The sequence below is a fragment of the Heptranchias perlo genome, chromosome 2, assembly GCF_035084215.1.
Source record: "Heptranchias perlo isolate sHepPer1 chromosome 2, sHepPer1.hap1, whole genome shotgun sequence".
Taxonomy (NCBI): Eukaryota; Metazoa; Chordata; class Chondrichthyes; order Hexanchiformes; family Hexanchidae; genus Heptranchias; species Heptranchias perlo.
The window spans coordinates 43,454,630-43,473,263 of NC_090326.1; the positions used below are offsets into that span (position 1 = coordinate 43,454,630).

The following is an 18,634-nucleotide window of genomic DNA, read 5'->3' on the forward strand; positions in this document are numbered from 1 at the left end:
AGCTAATTCAAACCGGTTCCAGCCAGCTCAGACCAGCGACTGAACTCAGGTTACTTCAGTTCAAAAGTTACTCTTGCCTGTGTGTCAGCAGCTGGAAATTTCAGGTTACTGCAGCCCCTGGCCAACAGTTAGACACTCTCTTGTTGGAGATGGTCATTGCCTGGCACTTGTCTGGCGTGACAAGTTGTTGTTGTTGGTGGTGATGCTGCCGCCTTTCAGATGAGACCTTAAACCAAGGCCCATCTTCCCTCTCAGGTGGATGTAAAAGATCCCATGGCACTATTTCGAAGAAGAGCAGGGGAGTTCTCCCCGCTGTCCTGGCCAATATTTAACCCTCAACCAACATCACTAAAAGCAGATAATCTGGTCATTTATTTTATTGCTGATTGTGAGACCTTGCTGTGCCCAAATTGGCTGCCGTATTTCCTACATCACAACAGTGACTACACTTCAAAGATACTTTATTAGCTGTAAAGCGCTTTGGGATGTCCTGAAGTCGTGAAAGGCAATATATAAATGCTAGTCTTATTTTCTTTATAAGATGATAGCCAGTTTTTATTTTGCTTACATTGACTGGTCACAAGTGTTAAAAGCTTCATCCACAGGTTAACACAAATTCCTTAGTTAGATATTGACCTATTTAATAAATCACTGCGGCTTGGAAAGGAAATTAAGAATTTGGTTTTAAATGTCGAGTCTAAAACTCTTTTATCAGAAATTCTGACCTAATAGAATCAATGTGAAGTGCACTGCAATAAACAGAAAAGTTATGCTCATCCCAGGTTAGGATGAAGGGCTTCATCTTATCACAGCTGATGTTAAAGGGCCTCTGTCTTTGTGAAAAGTATTCAGCAATTCTTTTGTTGCTTGTTTACAAACACACAATACAACATAAATCTCAGGTGAAACAGCGATTTGTTTGGACTTCTTTCAATTTAGTATACTGTATTCTCTGCTCACAATGTGGTCTCCTTTACACTGGGGAGACCAAACACAGATTGGGTGATCGCTTTGCTGAACACTTCTGCTCAGTCCGCAAGCGTGACCCTGATCTTCTGGTCACTTGCCATTTTAACTCTCTATCCCACTGCTACTCTGACCTCTCTGTCCTCAGCCTCCTACACTTCCAATGAAACTCAACGGAAGCTCGAGGAACAGCACCTCATCTTTCAATTAGGCACTTTACAACCTTCTGGACTCAATAATGATTTCAGTAACTTCAGATCATAACTGCTGCTTCCATTTTTCCCGACAGCAGGTGCTGGTAATGGTTCTGCTGTTGCCATTTACAGCTCCTCTAAACCGATCTTTTTTTTCTTAACTTGTCCCATTACCACCCTCCTTGCTTTACACCATCGTCCCATTTGTCATTTAATCACTCCTGCCTCCACCCTAACACCAGACCTTCCCTTTTGTTCTTTCCTCCCCTCCCCTTCCTTCCCTCCCCCACCCCCACCCCTTTTGCCTGGCTCCGTACCTGCTTAAAACTGTAAAACCTTTAACTTCTTCCAATTCTGACGAGAGGTCATCGACCTGAAACGTTAACTCTGTTTCTTTCGCCACAGATGCTGCATGACTTGCTGAGTATTGCCAGCATTTTCTGTTTTTATTTCAGATTTCCAGCATCCACAGTATTTTGCTTTTGATTAAGATGCATCATGGTGTCACTTCTGTGTAATGTAATTGTGTCAAGAATAGCACACAGCTTTCTTTATCCAATCAAAAAAGTTAGTCAAACACCATTTTTTTAAGGAAAGTATCACTTTAAGTCGGCTCAACAGTGCTTAGTTACAAGGTAATATACTTAATTGTCAACATGATACAACAAATGGCAAATGTGGAGTATTTGATAGTGATTAGCATTAGCAATGTAAACTGCACTTCACTCATTTTTAAAGGACTCATAACATTGCACTATTTATGTAATGTCATCAAACCTGCATGCTCATAGTATAGGTGAATGGTTAAAATGTTTCTATGTGATTGATATCATCCCTTAAAGATAAATTATTGGTCATATTTCAATATATTAAAACAAATTGAAAGGACGCAACTAACCCTCTTACTGACAACTCTTCTGTGGGATTTACTCTTTATTTAAAGCTGTTCATTAAACTTTAGAGATTCACATTTGTTACAAATGCATTAAAAATTGTATGCGGATATTTGAAGAAATATGAATGGTTTTTGGATCAAAGTAGTACACGTTAAAAGTACTGGGATGCAATTATGTTAACACATGGAATGAGTGTCAGTGGTAGTTACAAGGTTAATGTGGTCTGTGCTAAAGACCTGCTTCGCAGGTTACCGACTAAGCTGAGAAGCGCATTGTGTCATAGTCAAGTGGATAAATACAAAGAGTGAGGTAGGGAGGGAATTCTGCCGTTGTTTTCCAGATGTGTCCCTGGTGGCAGAGGTTGTCAGTAAGTGTCTTCTCCTCCCTGCTGCTGATTGGAGTTGAATGCATTCTGTTCTCTCAAGGCATTCAGGATCAACTCCAGATTATTCACAGTTGGTCTCAGATTGTCACTACTCTTCATCTGCCTCTTCCCGAATCGGCCAATCGGTCTCACCCCACGACCCACATACCAGAATGGGTCGATGTCGGAATCTGTAAATTTACACAAAATTGGTTAAAGAATGTAGTATGTAATTTTAAAAAACACAAAGTGAAACAGTTTTAAGACAGTTGTTTTCATTTTACAGAGCTCTTTGTGAAGTGTTTGGTGTTTTTCTGGGCCAAGTAGAATGACTTGAGCATATAGCCTAGGATTGATGGCTGTTCATGGTTTTACTAAGTAATAAACACACAATAGCCAGCATGGATTTGTAAAGGTTAGGTCATGCCTGACAAACCTAATTGGATTTTTTGAAAAGGTAACTAAAGCAGTGGACAGGGGAATGTCTATGGATGTTATTTATATGGACTTCCAGAAGGCATTTGATGAAGCCCCTCATAAGAGACTGTTAGCTAAAGTCAAAGCTCATGGAATTGAGGGCAAATTATTGACCTGGTTAGGAAATTAGCTGAGCAGTAGGAGACAGAGAGTAGGGATAATGGGCAGGTACTCAAATTGGCAGGATGTGATTAGTGGTGTCCCACAGGGATCTGTGTTGGGGCCTCAACTATTCACTGTATTTATTAACGACTTAGACGACGGGATAGAGAGCCACATATCCAAGTCTGCCGATGACACTAAGATAAATGTAAGGAATCTTACAACACCAGGTTATAGTCCAACAGTTTTATTTGAAAATTACAAGCTTTCGGAGGCTTTCTCCTATAACCTGGTGTTGTAAGATTCCTTACATTTGTCCACCCCAGTCCTTCACCGGCATCTCCACATCATGGCTACTATCGACAACACAAAGATAGGCAGCATCGTAAGCAATGTAGAAGGAAGCATAAAATTACAGAGAGATATTAATAGATTAAGTGAATGGGCAAAACTGTGGCAAATGGATTTCAATGTAGGCAAGTGTTAGGTCACCCACTTTGGACCTTAAAAGGATAGATCAGAGTACTTTCTAAATGGTGAATAGCTCGAAACAGTGGAGGCCCAAAGAGACTTAGGTGGTCCATGTACATAGATCATTAAAATGTCATGAACAGGTACAGAAAATAATCAAAAAGGCTAATGGAATACTGGCCTTTATATCTAGAGGACTAGAATACAAGGGGGTAGAAGTTATGCTACAGCTATACAAAGCCCTGGTTAGACCACACCTGGACTAGTGTGTTCAGTTCTGGGCACCGCACCTTAGGAATGATATATTGGCCTTGGAGGGAGTGCAGCGTAGATTTACTAAAATGATACCTGGACTCCAAGGGTTAAATTACGAGGAGAGATTACACAAACTAGGGTTGTATTCCCTGGAATTTAGAAGATTAAGGGGTAATTTGGTCGAAGTTTTCAAGATATTAAGGGGAACTGATAGGGTGGATAGAGAGAAACTACTTCCACTGGTTGGGGAGTCTAGAACTAGGGGACATAGCCTAAAAATTAGAGCCAGGACTTTCAGGAGTGAAGTTAAGAAATACTTCTACATGCAAAGGGTGGTAGAAGTTTGGAACTCTCTTCTGCAAAATGCAGTTGATGCTAGGTCAATTGTTAATTTTAAATCTGAGATTGATAGATTATTGTTAATTAAAGGCAATAAGGGATATGGGGCTAAGGATATGGAGTTAGGTCATAGATCAGCCATGATTTCATTGAATGGAGGAACAGGCTTGTGTGGCTAAATGGCCGACCCCTGTTCCTATCTTCCTGTGTTCCTAATGGTAGAACTGGTTGGCATAATTGGTCAGCACACTGATATTTCACCTCTAGGACCAAGGTTCAAATCTAGTCCAAGTTAATTAAATAAGTTAATACTGAGGAGGACTGTGACATTAATAAACTTGCAGAATGGGTGTGTAATTGGCAAATGAATTTCAATATAGATAAATATGAGGTGGTGCATTTTGGTAGGAAGAATAAGGAGGCCACATACTGCTTGGATAATTAGAGTCTAAATGGATCTAGGGGTACAGATACACAAATCATTAAAAGTAGTGATGGAGGTTAATAAGGCCATAAAAAAAGCAAACCAGGCACTGGGGTTCCTTTCTAGAGGGATAAAATTGAAAAGCAGAGAAGTTGTGTTAAACTTGTTTAGAACCTTAGTTAGACCACACTTGGAGTACTGTACACAGTTCTGGTCTCCATATTATAAAAAGGATATAGAGACACTGGAAAAAGTGCAAAAAAGATTCACAAGGATGATACTAGAACTGAGAGGATATACTTACCAGGTAAGGTTGAAGAGGCTGCAGCTCTTCTTTAGAAAAGAGAAGGCTGAGGGGTGATCTGATAGAGGCCTTTAAGATTATGAAAGGGCCTGTTAGTGTAAACATGGAGAAGATGTTTTCACTTGCAGGGGAAACCAGAACAAAGGGCCATAAATATAAGATAGTCACTAATAAATCCAATGGTGAATTCAGGAAAAATTTCTTTACCCAAAGAGTGGTTGGAATGTGGAACTCACTACCACAAGGTGTAGTTGAGGCAAATAGCATAGATGCATTTAAGGGGAAGCTAGATAAACACATGAGGGAGAAAGGAATAGAAGGATATTTTGATGGGGTTAGATGAAGAAGGGAGGGAGGAGGCTCATGTGGAGCATAAACACTGGCATGGACCTGTTGGGCCGAATGGCTTGTTTCTGTGCTGTACATTCTTTGTAATTCTATGTAAGTTTCTTCTGTCTGCTGGCAATAAACATTCTCTTTGAAATGAATTTGGATGCTCTCAGCCTGATCTTACATTGCTAAGCTGCCCATAATTCAGCACTAACTGGTACTAAATAAGGATAGTTGATGTGAAATGTTGAAAAATAATTCACACTAATGTAATAGGAGAGCTCCTGAGGTTGGGGTTTAGGCATGTTGGAGGAAAGATCCCTCTGTGAGCTATGCGTAAACCCATTTTTAAAGAATGAGTTTACAATTTTGGAACACCGAGAGCACAGAGCAACCCTTCCTTCATTGTTGGGACAGAGTAACAGGAACACTATTATGGACTGTATCCATTTAATCTTCTGAGTAAATGTTCTGCAAAGTACATCCCTGCCACCCCCACAGAAGAAAATCAATCAAAACCCTAGAATATTTATCATGGAATCATTGAATCATACAGCACAGGCCCATTGTGTCTGTGCCGGCTCTTTGAAAGAGCTATGCAATTAGTCCAACTCCCCTGCTCATTCCCCATCACCCTGCAAATTTCTCCTTTTCAAGTATGTATCCAATTTCCTTTTGAAAGTTACTATTGAATCTGCTTCCTCCATCCGTTCAAGCAGTGCATTCCAGATCATTACAACTCGCTGCGTTAAAAAAATTCTCCTCATTTCCCCCCTGGATTTTTTGGGAATTATCTTAAATCTATGTCCTCTGGTTACCGACCCTCCTGTCAATGGAAACAGTTTCTCCCTATCAACTCTATCAAAACCCCTCATAATTTTGAACATCTCCATTAAATATCCCCTTAATAGAGGATGTAATGTTAGATGTAACTTATCTAACATTACATCCCACATTATACACCTTCGACCTTGACATGACTTTTCATAGTTCCAAGGAAACTATTGTGGGACTTCGGTTTATCCATTGATAAGATCAGACCATTGTAGATATTGAAGACTATATCCGAATGAATCAAACTTGTCATTTCTCCAGAGACCTGAATATGTTAAGAACAAATCCAGAGGCCAAAAAAAAACAATTGGAGCCTAGTCATGGGGGAGTTGGAAAGCAAAATGGAAGCATTATTAGCTGTGGGCTCATTTACCCGAGAGAGACAGCAACTGTTTTTAACTATGAAGAAATAGAGTTCAATGTCAAGCTAATTCCAGCTCCTGAATATCTAAATCTAGTCTAAACAAACATTAGCTGAGCTAACTTCCCATACTGGGAAGCATAGGGCAAAAGTCAGTCAAGGTTTATTAGTGAGGTAGTGAAAACATCAAACAGCTTTTCAGAGAGTGGTGTGTGCAGAATGTCAAAAAAAGGTAGAAAAAATGTTGCGCAAATTACTGTGTGTTAACTTAATACGGATCAGCACTGGTACTAACTGAGTCCGTTGTTATGTGGAAGAAGAAACCCATTAGCAATCTTTCAGTCAATGAAACGACTTCCTGTCAGTTCCAATTGAATGAACCCTGAGAGGGAAATGTAACACATCATTTTATTTGTTACATAGTGTTGTGAAATATTCCACCAAGCTCCATACAAATATACCTAAATGTGTCAAATATGTGGCACATTAGTTGGTTTAGGAATGACAAATGATCCAAAATAAATATTGAACAGCTTTTCAGAGTGTTGTGTGCAGAATGTCAAATAACGGTAGAAAAATATGCTTTGAGGCTCAAATATGTATTTCCCTATATCATAGCCTAATATTTTACAGATATTAAATTTTTTAGGGGGGAAGGATGAGGACCATGACCACCACGTCTTCCTCCCCATGCCAACGTTTGGACCCTCCCTTCTCCGTTATTCATTCAGAACCAGTGAGTAGTCCCTTAATAGATTTGGGAGTAGTGGTGCTTACTTCTATTGTCGATTTGATGGCTCAAACCTCTGCTCTGGGCAGTGTTGGCAATCATGGACACGAACAGCAATGCAGTGCAAATGGCCACCAGCTTCACTTTCTTCCGCTGTCCTTGCTGCTGATTCATGAGAGACCAAGGACTACAGAAGGTGCTGGTCAACATTGTGTGAAGATGTAAGCAAACTGAGGAAATAATAGAACATTTCAGAAAACATTAAAAAAAAAGTCCCCTTTTATTAAAAGTAGTTTAGCTTTAACAGTCATTGCAGATACATATATCCTGAAAATAGCTTAAAGAGGCGTCTTCACTGAGATGTGTTTGCTAAAACCACCACTGCAATTTAATGGGGTATAAGATCATCTTGGTTGGTAAGTAAAATCAGATCGGCAGCCTGTTTTGCGCTCCCCTCAATATTCTTATCTAGAATCGTGTGGAATCGGATCGGCAGCCTGTTTTGCACTCCACTCAATATTCTTATCTAAAAACAGGCGGAGTCTGAGGCGGGCTGCTGCTATCACCTGCTTTGTGGTACCGTCCAAGTCTGATTTACACCCCAATGGTTTGATTTCATTGGGACACTCTCTGCTGCAGTGTTAAAATGTCATGTGAGTTATGTTTGATTTTATTGTGATGAAAATGATTTATGGCCAGACCAGCTGTCGTCCCTCTCCAGCATTGAAGGCCCTGCCTCTTTAAAAACAGTAAAATAACGAGACGGGGCCAATTTTTCCTCTGTTCCCTCTTCCTAAGCACATTGTGCATAGCACACTCGAGCTGCAAACCACTCAAAGGTACCTATTTGTGAACTGAAGTAATTACCATGGCCTTGATATTGCCCTGCTGCAGAAATGCCCCTTGGAAAGGGCATGCACCCTAAAGCAGAGGAAGGAAATCTACTCCTACTGCAGGCCCCTCAATACTTCAGCAATGGTAATGGCTACCAGTTTTGGGGTCTTTTGGCTGTTGTCCAAAAACAGGAGCCAAAGGACCTCAAGCCTTGTGATTCTCCATGCGGGACCCAGGGAAATGGAATACTTACCTGCTTGGATGCACAACTGTCAGCCTCTTCTCAGATCCTCTAATCTGAAGGGGCTGGGTACAATCTCCAAGGCCCATTTCAGCAGACACTGCTGCATTTGGGCCATTGCCAGGTGGAAACTTGAGGCGAGAGGAGTGCAGATGTCAATCCCACCTCACCAGCAGGGTATTTGAATGCTTCTTTCTGCCTGTTCCAAACAGAAGTGCTCTGCTTTCCCCCTTCTCCTTCCCCACCAGAGAAACCCCTAGAAGTACATCTAATTTGTCCTTTGGTCGTAGGCAGACCTGGGGCACAAAGCAAAGGAAAATCTGGCTATTATATCTCAATAACATTGATAATCAGTATGTTTATATTTAAACAAACCAGTCAACATGTAAAATGCAGAATAATTGAATTTGAACCATCCTAAATTATAGCAGTTATGATTTAAAACAGTTTGCTAAAGTTGATTTTGAACTTATTGTGACTAAATGTTACAAAAGTAATCAGTTCAGTAATAATAAATTCTCAGTGTAAAGGGGCTGATATATTGGAGGCACCACATGGAATGTACAAAGAGCCTCATTAAAAGTTTAAACAACCAATCTCTGCAATATTAATGTTTTTTGATTTCCACATTATATTTTTGAGGTTATGATGGGATAGCTTTCCAAATAGGCATTATAGGTTGGGATTTTGCTCTGCGTGTGCATTATAGATTTAGAAACATGCATTAGATGAGACGTTAAACCAGAGCCCCATTTGCCTGCTCAATTGGACTTAAAAGATCCCATGGCACTATTCAAAGAAGAGCAGGAGAGTTCTCCTAGTGTCTTGACCAACATTATCCCTCAACCAACACCACTAAAAACAAATTATCTGGTGATCTCTTGCATTGCTGCTTGTGGAAGCCTGCTGTGTGCAAATTAGCTGCCGTGTTTGCCTACATAACAACAGTGACTGCAGTTCAAAAGTACTTAGTTGGCTGTGAAGTGCTTTGGGATGCCTGTGGATGTGAAAGACACTATATAAATGCAAATCCTTTCTGCTTTCTTTAGTAGCTGCTGAAAATTGTTATTAACCCTGTGAGGGCTATTTTGTCCTTTTGGTGGCAACTGGGTTATCTTAATTATTTTTTCCCTGGTACATGAAATGGTAAGTATCACTGGCTTAGAGTGAACAAAGGAGCATTTGTTCTAGCAGTGCAGTGTGGGCCTGGTGAGAAAAAATATATATTTTAAAAAGGTTTCAATGGAGTTCCTTACCTACGGAAGCCAGTTAAAAGTGAATATTGCAAATTAACGTTATGACATTCCTGTCCATTGGAATATCAAAACCCTGAAAATTTACTGTAATATCCTTTCTCTAGGGGAACAGGGAAGCCAAATACATAGAGTCATAGAGTTATACGGCACGGATAGAGGCCCTTCGACCCATCGTGTCCGCGCCGGCCATCAAGCCCTGTCTACTCTAATCCCATATTCCAGCATTTGGTCCGTAGCCTTGTATGCTATGGCATTTCAAGTGCTCATCCAAATGCTTCTTGAATGTTGTGAGGGTTCCTGCCTCCACAACCCTTTCAGGCAGTGAGTTCCAGACTCCAACCACCCTCTGGGTGAAAAAGTTCTTTCTCAAATCCCCTCTAAACCTCCCGCCTTTTACCTTGAATCTATGTCCCCTTGTTATAGAACCCTCAACTAAGGGAAAAAGCTCCTTAGTATCCATCCTATCTGTGCCCCTCATAATTTTGTACACCTCAATCATGTCCCCCCTCAGCCTCCTCTGCTCCAAGGAAAACAAACCCAATCTTCCCAGTCTCTCTTCATAGCTGAAGCGCTCCAGCCCTGGTAACATCCTGGTGAATCTCCTCTGCACCCTCTCCAAAGCGATCACATCCTTCCTGTAGTGTGGCGACCAGAACTGCACACAGTACTCCAGCTGTGGCCTAACCAGTGTTTTATACAGCTCCATCATAACCTCCTTGCTCTTATATTCTATGCCTCGGCTAATAAAGGCAAGTATCCCATATGCCTTCTTTACCACCTTATCTACCTGTTCCGCCGCCTTCAGGGATCTGTGAACTTGCACACCAAGATCCCTCTGACCCTCTGTCTTGCCTAGGGTCCTCCCATTCATTGTGTATTCCATTGCCTTGTTAGTCCCTCCAAAGTGCATCACCTCGCACTTTTCCGGGTTAAATTCCATTTGCCACTGTTCCGCCCATCTGACCAACCTATCTATATCGTCCTGCAGACTGAGGCTATCCTCCTCGCTATTTACCACCCTACCAATTTTTGTATCATCAGCGAACTTACTGATCATACCTTTTACATTCATATCCAAGTCATTAATGTAGACCACAAACAGCAAGGGACCCAGCACCGATCCCTGTGGTACTCCACTGGCCACAGGCTTCCAGTCACAAAAACAACCTTCGACCATCACCCTCTGCCTTCTGCCACTAAGCCAGTTTTGTATCCAAAGTGCCAAGGCACCCTGGATTCCATGGGCTTGTACCTTCTTGACCAGTCTCCTGTGGGGGACTTTATCGAAGGCCTTACTGAAATCCATGTATACCACATCCACTGCGTTACCCTCATCCACACGCCTAGTCACCCCCTCAAAAAATTCAATCAAATTAGTCAGACATGATCTTCCCTTGACAAAGCCATGTTGACTATCCCTGATTAATCCTTGCTTCTCCAAGTGGAGACTAATTTTGTCCTTCAGAATTTTTTCCAATAATTTTCCTACCACTGATGTTAGGCTCACTGGCCTGTAGTTCCCTGGTTTTTCCCTACTCCCCTTCTTGAATAATGGTACTACATTAACAGTTCTCCAATCCTCTGGCACATCCCCTGTGGCCAGAGAGGTTCTGAATACAGAGCTTTATCTTTATTCTACGTACATTAGACCTAGTGAAAGGTGCTGAACATGAGCCAAGGTTTTTCCAGAGAGCTCGCGTATCGATGAGCCACACTCGTTCATCTACCATTGGCCAAATTCAGAATATATTGGGAGCAGAATAACAGCCTGCGCTCTTGTTCATGGATGGTGTATGCCACAGGGAAAGCCAAGAGAGGGGATGAGTAGAAAGTACTTTCAAAAGAGAGAGTTTCACCCTCAGACGCTCTCTGGATGCATCATACAAAAAATTTACTATAGTAAAAAGGGATTGATCTGCAGACCTGGCGCTTTAGATATTTTAGGCTTTTAATAAATAATTTGTATTTTCAGCACAGTATTCAAGAGTTAAACAGTGTACAACGGCTAGTACATTTCACTTCGGTTGCCAAAATACCTTTTATAATAAACATAGGACAAGACGTAAGTCGACACGTAAATTTTTATTCGTAATATTTCCTCTAACTCTACGCTATGGCTACTTTATTAACATGGGGCCATTCCCTTCCTGAAGAAACCAATAAAGAAGTGGGGCCATAAGCTCATTAGAGATCATGGTATATCAGACCTCCCATATCAGAGTGCCATAGTGAGGGACCAGTATAGCAATAAATGTCTACTGTTGAATGAGGATTTACTTCCCAATGAAGTGATACATGATTGTACAGTATTAACTATCTGGGGGATGACTTACATGCCGTCCCATTTTATTTGGGCCAAAGTGCAGAGAACTGAACACATTGGGGTAGAGCTTCTGCTTCGGGCGCAGTCAGCAATTGGGCGCAAATTGCGTCTGAAAATTGCGCTGGCTGGGTTTCATTCCGAGTTTCCGCTAAAATGCATTAACGTAATCAGAAACATAACATCTTCCTTTATTAAGCACAATAAAAAATGTTCATGTATTTAAAAGTGGTAACCTGGTGCAGTTTTATTAATACAGCTGAAAATGGGTTTATCACAAACAATAAGCATTTTTAATAAGAGTGTCCAATCCTCCACATGTGAGTAACCTATTTTAAATCACTGAAAATGACTTAAAAAAAACTATACTGAACCATTAACTACTTTCATTGCAGTACACTAGTCAGTTTCTTAGTAAATTAAATATTTTTTAATATTTAAAAATGTTTAAAGCATGCCTCCTAGTGCCTGTGGGCCTAAGAAAACAAGCTTGATTTGAAGACCCTCCTCGAATTGCCGCAGGCGGGCGCAATTGGCAGAAACTTACCATTGTCGTTATTTCGTTCAGGGGGCATGGCCAGTTTTGTGGGCAGGGCCAGCTTCAGCACGATGATTTTTGAACCAACGCAAAAGATCGCGGAAAATTGAATTACGCTGAACGTAATTTATGCCCAGCATACATCGAAATTCCTCGATCTTTTGTGCTGATCCAGCCAGATTGCGCTGAAAAAGCCAGGATAATCTAGCGGAAACTCTACCAAACCTTTGCCAGCTGAGTTTAAAATTTGGCTCTTACTCTTGTTCTGTTTATTGTATTATTTTTATTTAGAACTATGCAGGAAGGCTCCTGAAATAAACAACTGTGTTAACAGTTTTCTGCATCAAAATGAATCACTTTACTTATTGTTCTGATTTTTAGGAATTTCAAATTTTCCAGCTTAGTTTGAGAAATGTTCACAGCGGAAAGGACCATTGAAATATATTTCTTTTTTCATATATTTTGGTTATTTTTTGTGCTCACTGAGGCAACAGATGTGTGCCAGGAATGGAATACTTTCTCACTTTGGGTATCCAGCATCAACATCATGTATTAAAGGGTCAGGTGCAGCTTCCCCTACTCTGCCTGCATAGCATGTGTAAATCCTGCTTCAGAATTACACCTCAAATGCACCAGTGAGACGTTTTCCATTTGCAACACAGCAATTCTGACAGGATCTCTGAGCAAAATTGCCAAATTTTGGGTAATTTTGTACTCTGGACATACTCCCATTAGAATTTGGGCCGAAACTGCCCAAAACTTATTTTCTATAGGACCCTTACAACCCATCAAAGAGAGGAGACTTTCATCCCGGCAGTCTGGATTCAAAGAGGTGAAAGGCATTTCTCATTGAAATGTGCTTCTCTATTCAGGGAACTAATGTAAGAATGGAATCGCATCTCATTGTTCACTTTCTCTACAGCTACCATGAAAACAATTAGGATATAAGAGGATGAGGAGAAAACTACTTGAACGTCCTTTGGTGGTCAAAGCTAAATTACCCAATCAACTGAACACTATGGGCAGGCAAAATGACGGTGAGTTTAATGCGCATGCCATTATTAGTGTGTAAATAACGCAGATATTTGTGGTGAAGAAGAGATACCCCATGAGTTGCAAATCACCACAAATTGCTGGATGATTTGCACCACTCAGCTGTTAGCCTCGCAAAAACAGCAGCTCTCCCTCAACTTCTCTGTGAGTTTCAAGAAATTGCTGCATTTGCACTGTTAAAATGAATTAAACTCACTGCAGAAAGTTAGGGTTGGTACTTAATGACTTAAAGACCCTTTTAATAATGGGATTTATGTTCCTGCAATGCCACTCACCCTTGGAGGCCCAGGAAGGGAACAATTGAAACTGTGGAGTCTCATTCCTGCAAGTTGTAAATTGTTCTTAGAGATATTTCAACTACCCTAATATTAACTGGGATACAAACAGTGCAAAAGGTATGGAGGGCGCAAAATTTTTAAATTGCATTCAGGAGAACATTTTAAGCCAGTATGTAGCAAGCCCAACAAGAGGGGGGGCAATTCTATATTTAGTTTTAGGAAATGAAGCTGGGTAGGTGGAAGGAGTATCAGTGGGAGAGGATTTTGGTGGTAGTGTTTGTAATTCAGTTAGATTTAGCGTAATTATGGAAAAGGACAGAGATAGAACAGAAGTAAAAGTTCTAAATTGGGGAAAGGCCAATTTTACTAAGCTGAGAAGTGATTTAACAAAAGTGGACTGGAAACAGTTACTTGATGGTAAATCAGTGTCAGAGCAGTGGGAGGCATTCAAGGGGGAGATTCAAGGGGTTTAGAGTAAACACGTTCCCACAAAGAAAAAGGGTGGGACTGCCAAATATAGAGACCCCCTGGATGACAAGGAGCATACAGGGTAAGATAAGGGAAAAAAGGAAGCATATGTCAGACACCAAGAGCTCAATACTGCAGAAAGCTAAGAGGAGTATAGAAAGTGCAGGGGTGAAGTTAAAAAGGAAATCAGGAAAGCAAAGAGAGGGCATGAAAAAATACTAGCAAGTAAAATTAAGGAAAACCCAAAAATGTTTTATAAATACATAATGAGCAAGAGGATAACTAAGGAAAGAGTAGGGCCTATTACAGACCAAAAAGGTAACCTATGTGTGGAGGTGGAAGATGTGGTATGGTTTTTAATGAATACCTTGGGTCTGGCTTCACAAAAGAGGGGGACAATGCAGAGATTGTAGTTAAGGAGGAGGAGTGTGAAATATTGGATGGGATAAACATAACGAGAGAGGAAGTATTAAGGGGATTAGCATCTTTGAAAGTAGATAAATCACCAGGCACAGATGAAATATATCCCACGCTGCTAAGAGAAGCAAGAGAGGAAGTACTGGAGGCTCTGACCATCATTTTCTAATCCTCCCTGGCTACAGGCAGGTGCCAGTGGATTGGAGAACTGATAAAGTTGTACCGTTGTTTGAAAAGCGAGAGAGAGATAGACTAAGTAATTATAGGCCAGTCAGTCTAACCTCGGTGGTAGGCAAATTATTGGAATCGATACTGAGGGACAGCATGAATTGTCATTTAGAAAGGCACAGGTTAATCAAGGACAGTCAGCATGGATTTGTTAAGGGAAGGTCGTGTCTGACTAACTTGATTGAATTTTTTGAGTAGGTAACAAGGAGGGTTAATGTGTTTGATGTAGTGTACATGGATTTTAGCAAGGCTTTTGACAAGGACCCACATGGTAGACTGGTCAAAAAAGTAAAGGCCCATGAGATCCAAGGGAAAGTGGCAAGTTGAATTTAAAATTGGCTCAGTGGCAGGAAGCAAAGGGTAATGGTTGATGGGTGTTTTGGCGAATGGAAGGCTGTTTCCAGTGGGGTCCCGCAAGGCTCAGTACTAAATCCCTTGCTTTTTGCGGTATATGTTAATGATTTGGACTTGAATGTGGGGAGACTTGATCAAGAAGTTTGCAGATGATACAAAAATTAGTCGTGTGGCTGATAGGAGGAAAGCTGTAGACTGCAAGAAGATATCAATGGACTGGTCAAGTGGGCAGAAAAGTGGCAAATGGAATTCAATCCAGAGAAGTGTGAGGTAATGCATTTGGGGAGGGAAACAAGGCAAGGGAGTACACAATAAATGGAAGGATACTGAGAGTTGTAGAGGAACAAAGGGACCTTGGAGTGCATGTCCACAAATCCCTGAAGATAACAGAACAGGTAGACAAGGTGGTTAAAAAGGCATATGGGATACTTTCCTTTATTAGCCGAAGCACAGAATATAAGAGCAGGGAGGTTATGCTAGAACTGTATAAAACATTGGTTAGGCCACAGCTTGAGTACTGCGTACAGTTCTGGTCACCACCTTACAGAAAAGATGTGATTGCACTAGAGAGGGTACAGAGGAGATTTACGAGGATGTTGCCAGGGCTGGAGAATTTTAGCTATGAGAAAAGATTGGATAGGTTGGGGTTGCTTTCTTTGGAACAAAGGAGGCTGAGGGGAGATTTAATTGAGGTATATAAAATTATGACAAAACTAGATAGGGTGGAAAGGAAGGACCTATTTCCCTTAGCAGAGGGGTCAGTGACCAGGGGGCATAGATTTAAAGTGATTGGTAGAAGGATTAGAGGGGAGCTGAGGAGAATTTTTTTCACCCAGAGGGTGGTAGGGGTCTGGAACTCACTGCCTGAAAGGGTGGTAGAGGCAGAAACCCTCATTTTAAAAAGTAAATGGATGTGCACTTGAAATGTCATAACCTACAGGGCTAGGGACCAAGTGCTGGAAAGTGGGATTAAGCTGGATAGATGTTTTTTGGCCAGCATGGACACGATGGGCCAAATGGCCTCCTTGTGTGCTGTAACTTTCTATGATTCTATGTTTCCTTCTGTATCCTTCCTCTGTTTCTTTCTCTATCCTTAAATCTCATTAGTTAAAGAGATAGACTGATGGTCCCATCGTTCACCGAGGTCCCAGATGCCCCACTGACCTCGTTGTTATCAGCTCCCACTTCCAGCAATTTGCAGTGCAAAAAATTTCAACTGAGGGGGTCAGGAAAAAATCCATCAAACGGGGCAAATTTTGGGCCTTTATTTCATTGCAAATATTTCATCAAGACTTTAATTAAAAGAACATTGTTCATCCTACTTAAAATATTTCAACTGTGTCCAGCGCCTATCACTGTGTTGTTTGCCAGAAGTTTAGCCCATGAATGCAATAGTCTCTTGAAGCAATTTGAGCAGAACGTATCAAGGCACCAAACAAACCTGCATGGCTTTTTACTTAGTCCGATAGATTTTTCTTTCTCCTAGTTTTGGAAAAAATATTTTATTGAAATCAAGTTGTTTAAAATATTAAGCATTTGGTATCTAATGAGACGCAGCTATATTAACTGATGTTTTTTTCTGGCAACTGACCCCAGTAAAGTTATCCTACCAACTAACAATTAGTTTCAGTGGCCCTTGATAGGGCAGCTCTGAGCTGTGCAATTTACCGTTGTTTTCAATGGGAGAGAAAAGTACCAATGAAAGTTACCTCCACGCTCGAATTATCTCAAAACTGTAAAATGCTCCACAAAAAGCCCAAAATAGAGCAACAGCAAGTAAACTAACATGGAAAAACCACTTAATGTCATCATAAACATTCAGTAGGATGTGTTGTTCAACATTATTAATCGAAGAGTATAGGTCTCGGACCAGAACAGACCTTTAAAGGACCTTAGTTTTGTTTTTATTCGTTCGTGGGATGTCGCTAGCAAAGCCAGCATTCATTGCCCGTCCCTAAGTGGATTAAAACTTACGCTGATGATTTGCCTTCGGTCTCAAAACAAGATTTTGGTTATTGAAATAATGACTAATGCTGCTCTGGACTGGATGATTTTGCCTGTACACTGATGTGGTTTCAAACTGGGGGGAAGTGTGCTGATAGAAGCCTCCCACCAAATAGGCTCCAACTTTCCTGTTTATTTTCTACCTTAGTCACATCGTACGATTCACTGCAGTGTCAGGTGCATTTTTGAGAGACGGAAGGAGTTATGGCTTTTACTGCTCGTTGGTGGTTAGTGGGGAAAGCAAGATTTCTGTCATGTTTACTAACGCATGGGGCTTTCTCACCGCCTCCCACTGCCGGGGAGATTCGGGAGTAGAAAACTGATGGGGCAGTCAACTCTGTCCTGTCATTAGACCTCCCAGGTCAGTAGAGAGGCTGTCTGAGTTACATCTATATTTAAGTTTAAAAAGTCCACTCTGCATCGGGTGGTTACACTGCAGCTACTGCGGAGCGTTGAGAACCTTTTACAAGTGCTGTTGCTATCAATATCAATGATGTGGAGATGCCGGTGATGGACTGGGGTTGACAATTGTAAACAATTTTACAACACCAAGTTATAGTCCAGCAATTTTATTTTAAATTCACAAGCTTTCGGAGGCTTCCTCCTTCGTCAGGTGAACGATTTTTTCACATCGTTCACCTGACGAAGGAGGAAGCCTCCGAAAGCTTGTGAATTTAAAATAAAATTGCTGGACTATAACTTGGTGTTGTAAAATTGTTTACAATTATCAATATCAAGCCGTCGATTTCTGTAACATTTACACCATGACATTGACACCATGACCAAGAGATCACGATCTCCCGTTGCCCAATGTGACAGGGCAGTGTACCAAAAAATGACTGCGTCCACAATAAAAATCCATATTTATTACAACTAATAATTCTACGATGCAATAATCTGTTAGAACCGATTGCAATCGATGTCCAAATCAATTATGAAATGTCGTCGACCTGGTACGCTGACTGTTTTCTATTTTTATTCCAAATCAAAAGGGTTTTATATCTTTAAGAGTTAAATGAATGGATACTGGCCCTGATACTTTCTAAGCGACTGCCAATACTGATCGATAAAACTCGTATCGATAATAGTACTTCCTATAGTGATTGATAACTGTTGCAAAGCTGCTGTTACTGTTTATAACTCGCACCGTCTTATGGTTTGGTAAACTCCAAGTAAACCTATTTCCTGAGACTAGCTTGTAATCTCGAAAAGCGTAACGCCTCCTCCTTAAATATCACCACTCACCTCCCAAAAAGTAATCGTTTATTATATTATTAGTCCGGTTTTTATAACACACCCCCTTTTTTGTCCGTCCTGCCGTTTCTAAACTGGCTCCAGATGTACAAAGTCACCGGCTCCGGCAGTGAGTTGGTGAAATTGTCAAGCACATCTCTAAAAAAGTCAGACTGTAATTCGAATTTAGTCTTCTCTACATAAAATCTGAATTCGCCAGCTTTCCATTCCCCGGGGAGACAAAGGTTTCCCCAATGATCACTACGGTAGTGCAAGGTAAAAGTTCAAATCCTCTGCGTACTTTTATTTCAATTGAACAGCAATCCACATGTTTAGAAAACGAAACTACACTATTTCAATAGT

The 18,634-nt window shown here is 40.9% G+C and overlaps 1 protein-coding gene across 1 annotated transcript in view; it reads right to left on the bottom strand.

Annotated features, from left to right (window-relative positions):
• Positions 1 to 1,776: 1,776 nt before the first annotated feature.
• The window catches only part of prlh2 (prolactin releasing hormone 2), a 140,819-nt gene continuing 123,961 nt past the window's right edge, over positions 1,777 to 18,634 (bottom strand). Inside the window, exons 4-5 of the mRNA XM_067997620.1 lie at positions 7,095 to 7,277; positions 1,777 to 2,611 (exon numbers count right to left, since the gene is read on the bottom strand). Of these exons, the coding sequence (XP_067853721.1) occupies positions 2,421 to 2,611; positions 7,095 to 7,277 (374 nt within the window). The 3' untranslated portion in view covers positions 1,777 to 2,420. The remainder of the gene's footprint in view (positions 2,612 to 7,094; positions 7,278 to 18,634) is intronic.